Raw genomic sequence first — 8,374 nt, 5'->3', positions numbered from 1 at the left:
CCAAGGAAAAGTTAATTGAAAATGAACCACAAGAGTGATCTCAACGTAGCCCAATCCACACCTCTATTGCACCAGCGTGTGAAATCACCCAGAGACAAATAACTGTACGTGTAAATACCAACACTGTAAAATCCAAAAATATCCAATAGTTGTCACTTCAGGAAAGAGGCCTCTCGTTATAAGAATTATTTCTGACGTTACAAAAATAATCTGCATTTTTAAAAAATAAATCACACACCTGTATAAACAGAAAAACTCAGCAGGGAATGGAACAGATTACATGCACCAGGAAGCTTCACTTACGAACATACAGGTCACCTCTGCGAAATACTGCTCCACAATGCTACCATGAATTTGAAGAAGAATTTCTTCTTCATTTTTGTTTGGAAAGTCGGCTGAGAAATACATTTTGCGCGAGTGATCAACATCTCCAGTAAGGACAGTTGTTGGGTTGGTTGTGCTGGGATTTGCAGCGTCTACGGCGGCCACAGACATATATTTAGCCGCCAATTATTTTTTTTATATTGTTAATAACTTTTTTTTTTAAAGATAGCAATGATATTAAAACATAAATCACTCAAGATGGTGCAGAATCCTGGAAGACAATGATCATCATTAATAAATCATGCATCAACGTTCGTTCCAAAATTACAAGGTTTCGCTGGTCTCATTTGCTGTCTGTTTCAGAGTTGAACAATCTTTGCTCCCAAGATTTGCATTATTTTGCTGGCTTTATGGCAGTCTAAACTCATCTTAATCTGTGCTGTTACGCTCAGCAAATATCACAAGGTGTAGTAAATATAAAAACGTTGTTTCTATGGATTCATCATAATCTCGACGTTCAGTGTAATCTAGTCTGCCTCGTGAAATGCTCGTTCCAAATTTACAAGGAGTTATTCTAGTAAAAACAAGACTAAATTCCACCAGGGGAGGGGGTGCAGATGGCTTTAGTAATTAAATCCATGCCAACTTTTCTATTCGCACTGATCCACAGATGCAAAATGTGGGAATTTTGGACGTTGCTTGCATTTCTGAAGAGTGTGCATCACTGCTGGCATTGACAGGCATTACCAAAGAATACTGTCCTATCAAAGGCAATTAAAAAAAACACCCCAAAGCACATGAGATTTTGAAAGTAAGCCTCAAGGTTCAGTTGCACTTGTAACGTGGGCCACTGCCGGATGTGTGAGGGTCTGTTCAACTTCTGCACGGTAAAACACGCACAGGGTAAAAAATCTCTGCGCCGATAATGAGTTCCTTTTTCTCCTTTTTCTTTCCAGTAAGATAGTGAAAACAAAATGTGGAATGAAGCCTTAACCAGTTCCATCTGCTGTTATGGGGTGAGAAGTCATAGCCTGTGGCAAGTTCGGCTCTCTCCCAGCAGTCTGTACAACCTGTGTGTTCTGGCCCATAAGCACTGTGCAGAAACAGGGCTGTCCCAGTCACAAACCACTGAAAATCTAGATCAGTCGTAAAATATCGTTTGATGATAAATGCTGAGTGCAATTGGGGTAACCATTCCCGAGTGGAATGCGTGGAACTGAGAAAATGCAAATAAAAGTGGACTGCCTCTTAACCTCTGTAGCCACCCACCAGAACATATTGGAAGCTCCCACTCTCTCACAACTGCAGCCTAAGTAAACCTAATATGCTTAATACAGCTGCAAGGTTGGGCTATTAGGGGCAAAATGTCTCTACCCGTCATGCAGCCTGACAAGGATTGTTTTACATCTGCCTTAACATGCCGCAGCATACGTCCTCTCGATTAGGCTTCTTATCTTCAGCAAGCTATATCACATGCAGGTTGCTGGCAACAGAATGGCCGGGAAGGCAAATGACAGCTCCATCAAATGGCAGCTGTGCTATGACATGTCAGCCAAGACGTGGTGGATGGTGAGTTGGCAGCCAGTCTCTTTTTCTCCAGTGTTTTGTTTCTCACGCCGACTCAATAGATAATGTGAGAGGCATTCGCAATTCAGCGATGTCTGGTGTCTTTTTGTAAGGGGATAGCGTAGGGATAAATTTGGGGTTTTATGAAGTATTACGTGTCAAAGGGTAGCGATGTAGGCATGAACTTTCCATCAAAGAGACTTTAAAATAAACCTTGTGTTTCACCCCATGTTGTCGTCACTCACTGTGCTTCTAAAACAAGATGATTTATATTTTAATCTTTGTCTCAAATGTTCAGCAGTAGCTGAGAAAAAAGCTGTTATTGTATCAGAAGAGAATATACAAAGATATAACCCAATTGGTGATTTTGGTCTCGGAACAAACTTGTTTCCACTTCTGTATTGCTCTATCAAATGCAGCAAAAGAATGTCGCTAACTCAGTGGTGTAATGAGTTTGCCTATTCAGTCTGGCTACCACTGTTGATGGAGTAATTGTGCTTCATTAAGGAGAATGCCTATTGTATAAAATAAGTCATTAGATTGTCCATGCATGAAGATGTTTCAGAAGTGTCCCTCATTCACCAGGCTCCAAATGCTCTGCCCTTTATTTGTACTTTCCAACCAGTATAGTGCTTCATTGTATACTTAGTTTTAACCATTGGTGTTTTAAGATTTTCTTTGCATACTTCTTAATTTTTTGCAGCAAACTCTAATGCCCAACTATTAGATTTGTTCATTCTTAGCCCTGCAGAGTTTTCATACAGTGAGTATTCACACAACAATCAGTCACACTGGTGGCTTTATTGATAGAATCTGTGCAGTTTTTACCGTCTGACTGTTCAATAGTGAGCTGTGATTTTCTTGGTGTGCATCTTTGAACTATTCCGATTTTTTTTCTTCTCCGGTTGAGGTAGATTTTAGACAGTGTAAATGGGATGTGTAATTGTCTTTTGTCTGTCATTCTCCGCTGCTTTGGAGTTGTAAGAGGTGTATAGATCTTAAGATTGGGATTTGTTTATTGGCAGTCTTTGAATATCAGTTGTGAAGTGTGTCTGTGCAAGCTGATGTTGGGATATGACGCTTTTTTAAGTATGCTATTTGGTGGAATATGTTCTGTTGATAAAGTGGATTATTTTTCTTGAATGTTATTTGAAAAAGCTTATGTTGTATAATAGCGGAAAAACTATTTACATCTACAAGAACCGTGACCGGCTGACAAGACAGTTGAATAACTTTAGTTAGGTTAGAAATCCTGTCCTGATATTAAACTATCAAAAATCACTGACAACACAATGCGGCGGTTACTCAGTCACCGGTTCCATTTCTCATTTATTGTCTGTTTCAGACTTGATCATTCTTTGCTCCAAATGATTTGCGTTGTTTAGCTTGCTTCATATCCAAGTGTCTTAATCTGGCCAGTTATGATTAGCAAATATCACAAAATGCAGTGATTTAAAAAAAAAAATGTTTGTATTGATTCATCATTATCTGCAAGTTCAGTGCAATGTTGTCCATCTCATGGTTGAATACAGTTCTTGTTTGATCAAACAACATGTTTAAGTTGTCTGAGAGACCCTCTGATTTTTGAAGCATAACCTATTACTAATGGTGGCCTGATGGATGTGTATATTTTAATAGATTAAAGCGTTGTTTACACAGTTGTGTTATTTTCCTGCAGTTCTTATTACTGCATGCTAATCAGTTATGTAGCCAGGAATCGAAAATAAACATTCATGGGATGCAGAGTCAGTAATTCTTCCTCTGTTCAACATATCATCTGTGAGATTACTTTGTTTAGCCCTACAGCAAATGAACTCATTAAAATGGTATCACACAAAATAGTTTTCAGATTAGAAAATAAGCAAGTTTGATCCGATCACAAGCATATTTCACATTAAACAAATGTGAAATGCGTCATCAGCAAATGTGTCGGACTATATTGTTTCCGCTTACAATCAGCCAGTTTGTGCAAGTATATTACAGAGATGAACAAGCAATTGAAATGTGGTCTGTATCATCAACCTGTATTTGCTTTGCATTTGTATAATTTCATCTGTGAAAACAATCTGCAATTGATGACATTTGGAAGTACAAAACTTAATTTGCGCAATGCAGAATAGACATCAATAATTTCAAGAAGTCAATTGCAGAGTCAGTTCATTAGATGGTTTCTTTTTGCAGTCAAAATAAATATCTACCAGTTGATGAAACTTGTAAAATCGGCAGAAATTACCATTGGAAGTTCTGGGAAGTGCAAATTGAATTTCTGAGGAAATCTGTAGAAATTTCAAAAACATTGCTGTTGAGTCTGACACAACCCACAAAACAGGGACCCCTACAAATTAAACTCATCACTAAGGCGAGTTTACGTTATTTCCCGGCATTTACAGATCTTCACAGAGGCTCTTAAAGTTAAGCTTGTTGTGATGTACAACGGCATTAAAGTTTAGTTTTAGGTTTATTATTGTCATGTGTATCAAGGTACAGGGTACAGCATTGTCTTGCATGCTATTTAATCAGATCATATAATATTATACATCAATACAATCAAGACCAGCTCAAGCACAACAGGTTGAGCAAAGGGGAAGATAGAGAATGCAGTATATAGTTCTCAGCATTGCCGCACATCAGTTCCATAGAAAGTTTATGGTGGAATCAATAAATTGATTATTTTAAATGTCGTGTATTTATAATATTGTATTCACCAGTGAAAGGTTTATTGAACATATAATGTAGAACAGTACAGCACAGGAACAGGCCCGACAACGCACTCTGTTTGTGTCGAAGATTATGCCACGTTAAACTGATCTCATCTGCCTGTACATGATCCACATCCTCCATTCCCTGCCTATCCATGTGCCTGTGCATAAGCCTCTTAAATACCACTATTGTATCTACAGCCACCACCACCACCACTGACAATGTGTTCCAGGCCCCCACTACTCGCTGTGTAAAAAAAAAAAACTTGCCTTGCTCATCTCCATGCCACTTCTTATAGCTATGTCCTCTCGTGTTGGACATTTCCACCCAGCGAAACAGGTTCCGACTATCTACCCTTTCTATGCCTCTCATAATTTTATGGTTTCCCCTCAACCTCCCACATTCCAGAGATAGCAATTCAAGTCTATCCAACCTGTATCATTCTAATCAATGTCTGAAGAAGGGTCTCGACCCGAAATGTCACCCATTCCTTCTCTCCAGAGATGCTGCCCGTCCCGCTGAGTAACTCCAGCATTTTGTGTCTATCTTCGTTCACATTAAATCCACCTATTTTCAGCATTTAAATCAATTTTCAAGTGCCTTGGCTGAACAGGTCGAGAATTTTATGAAATATTTTTTACTATTGTCCAAAACTAGCTCCTAAAATGCTGGGTAATTGAACTGACAGAAGGAAGATTTTGTGCTTGGGATTATGCAATGGAATTTGAACAGAAGCACGAAGCATAATTTCACATTAAAATACTGGGGCCAAGTTGTAGTAAGATAGCCAACTGTGGCCAAAGCTTGAACCTTGCCCAATATGTTTATTCCATGGGCTTAATGGCACATTCTTAGAAAGATTGAAAAAGTTAACTTTGGATCACAAATTTATTTTTATTTAAACCCAGCCCTCTTATAATAGTTAGTAATATCAATGCACAACTGTTATGATCAGAGGCCAAAAACATCGAGCATTCATTTGTTAACTTATGATCCATTTTCATCAAATATAAACGTATAAAGTTTTTATAGACTGTTTCCACCCTGTATGTCTAATCTAAACTAAACTAAAGATAGGAAAGGTTTAGAGGAATACTTATAAACCTACACACGGATACCAAGATGCCCCATCTAACCTTTTATCTGAACTGTTATCTGAGCTAGCCCCATCTGAACTTTCTTTTCTCTCCCGTATATTATATTGTTTACAGTGTACTATGCTTACATATTTTGTTGTGCTGCTGCAAGTAAGAATTTCATTGTCCTATCTGGGACATGTGACAATAAAGCACTCTTGACCCTTGACTAACGTAGTCCCATAAGAAACTAAACTAAAATAAACTAAACTAAGACAAAAAACCATCAACTGCAGTTCCTTCATAAACAAAAGATAGGAAAGGTTAAGAGGGATACCTACAAACCCGCACGTCTTGGGGATACCACGATGCCCCATATTCAGCAGCCTAGTCCCACAAGATACAAAAGGAAGCCATTCAGCCCATCAGATATGATACAGGAGGCGGAAGCGAGATGTGTACAACATCCCTGTCAAAAACAGTACTATCTGCGTTTGTATTATTAAAATATAAAACATGATTGTTATTTCACAATGTAAAAGTTAATTCTGTGGCTGAGGTTTATAGTTCATGAATAATTTCACCACTTCATATGACTTACCTGGAAAGGATGAATTTACTTTTCAGTGGTAGTTCAATATCTAATATAAATTGCAACTGGTAAAAAAAATCCTTGGTATTCAGCAGATTATTGCTACTCAGGATACAAACAAACTATGATGAAAAATGTTTGTGGAGACGGAATTGAAACAGGCTGTTCCTTCACTTTGTGTAGGAAGGAACTGCAGATGCTTTTTTACACTGAAGATCGACACAAAATTCTGGAGTAACTCAGCGGGACAGGCAGCATCTCTGGATGAAAGGAATGGGTGATGTTTCGGGTCAAGAAGTGCCTCGACCCAAAATGTCACCCATTCCTTCTATCCAGAGATGCTGCCTGTCCCGCTGAATTACTCCAGCAATTTGTGTCTATTGTTGGTTTAAACCAGCATCTACAGTTTCTTCCTACACAAGTGATAGGTGGATGCATATGAGGTGGGTTTAATTGTCAGATGGGCGGAGTAAATGAGAAAGGCTAAAGATCCTTTTTGTCTCTTATTCATCTATAGCATGTTCCTTCACTTTTCTCAGCTTTGCGGGTATTGTGAGACATAGATAGTGTAAACACCCAGGACCTTTTTCCTAGGATGGTAAAATCAAACACTAGAAAGAATGGCTTTAAGATAAAAGGGATAAAGAAGATGTGCTGGCCGTTTTTTTATATACTTGATGGTTGGTACCTGGAATATGCAGTCGGCATCTGACCTTCAGCTTGCTAATGACCTCTGCCTTTCAACCATGCCCATTCAAGTGTCCAAGCTTTGACAGCCACCAACTGAGACAGAGCTGCTGCCATAGACCTGGGTTTCATCCTGACCTCACCTGCTGTCCGTGTTGAGTTTGCACGTTCTTCCTGAGACCACCTGGGTTTCCTCCGGGTGCTCCAGTTTCCTCTCACATCCCAAAGACATGCAAATTTGTTGGTTAACTGGCCTCTGTAAAGTGCCCTTAATATATAGGGAGTGGATGCAAAAGTGAGATAACATAGATAGCGGCACGGTGGCACAGTGGCGCAGCGGTGAGTTGCTGCCTTATGGCGCTTGCAGCGCCGGAGATCCGGGTTCGCTCCCGACTACGGGTGCTGACTGTATGGAGTTTGTACGTTCTCCCCGCGACCGTGTGGGTTTTCTCCGAGATCTTCGGTTTCCTCCCACACTCTGAAGACATAAAGGTATGTAGATTAATTGGCTTGGTGTATGTGTAAATTGTCCCTAGTGTGTGTAGGATAGTGTTAATGTGCGAGGATTGTTGGTCGGCGCGGCCTCAGTGGGCCGAAGAGCCTGTTTCTGTTCTGTATCGCTAAACTAAAATAAACTAGTGTGAACGAGTGATCGATGGTCAGCATGGACTCGATGGGCCGAAGGGCCAGCTTCCATGTTGAATCCCTAAACTACATTAATATGTAATTCTGCAAGAAAATAGCAAAACAATGTTCGTGTTGTGTTAGCAATTCTTCACCACCAATTCAGTAAAGGTTTCCCATTGTGAAATGGGGAAGTTGTTCCCAGCTCTGTTACGGATCCATTACATGAGACTGACGTTTCTGCTTGGCAATCTGCTTTGAATGAACTGAGCTAAATCAAATTAACTTGGAAAATTAATTTAGTTTCCAGCCTTGGCCCCTAACTTCCATACTGTGGTGACCAAATGAACAGTGTCACAAAAAACTCACAGGATAATCTGAATCAGGAAAAATTAGATGAGTGCTGAGGTGCAGTTGAGGATGTTCTGCTGAGGTGCTCATTGTGTGTTACATCTGGGCCACATTAAGTAGAGATAATATAGTCTCAACATTATGCCACAGGAAGACGGCTTCTCCGGTGCTCTAGGCACTAGATTAGCCTTTGGAGGCTAAAGCAACAAAGCCAAGAAATATAAGATTATTTTCACTGTATTATTATTGGATTTGTAATTACTAAACTGGGGCAAATCAGTTTTATGTTTTGGGGGGCGTTCATCCAAAGCCCCCAATTTCATAAAATAAAACAAATGTTCCAAATACATGTACATTGTGCAAGTTCCCATCAGCACAGGAACCCGCACCTTTCCATGTACAGAAAAGGCTTAGAGGGATGTGGGGTGGGTGTAGATCTTGGACGGCATGGACA

The 8,374-nt window shown here is 39.7% G+C and overlaps 1 protein-coding gene across 3 annotated transcripts in view; it reads left to right on the top strand.

The window, feature by feature from the left end:
* Positions 1-539: 539 nt before the first annotated feature.
* The window catches only part of nfic (nuclear factor I/C), a 436,656-nt gene continuing 428,821 nt past the window's right edge, over positions 540-8,374 (top strand). The window contains exon 1 of one of the 3 annotated variants that reach the window (XM_055658628.1): positions 540-1,893. In XM_055658628.1, the coding sequence (XP_055514603.1) occupies positions 1,798-1,893 (96 nt within the window). In that variant the 5' untranslated portion in view covers positions 540-1,797. The remainder of the gene's footprint in view (positions 1,894-8,374) is intronic. The other 2 variants (XM_055658629.1, XM_055658624.1) reach the window with 2 other exon arrangements.

This window comes from Leucoraja erinacea, chromosome 29 (assembly GCF_028641065.1).
Source record: "Leucoraja erinacea ecotype New England chromosome 29, Leri_hhj_1, whole genome shotgun sequence".
NCBI classification, from domain to species: domain Eukaryota; kingdom Metazoa; phylum Chordata; class Chondrichthyes; order Rajiformes; family Rajidae; genus Leucoraja; species Leucoraja erinaceus.
Note: the sequence above shows the minus strand (reverse complement) of the source record. Positions and strands in the feature narration are given on the sequence as shown.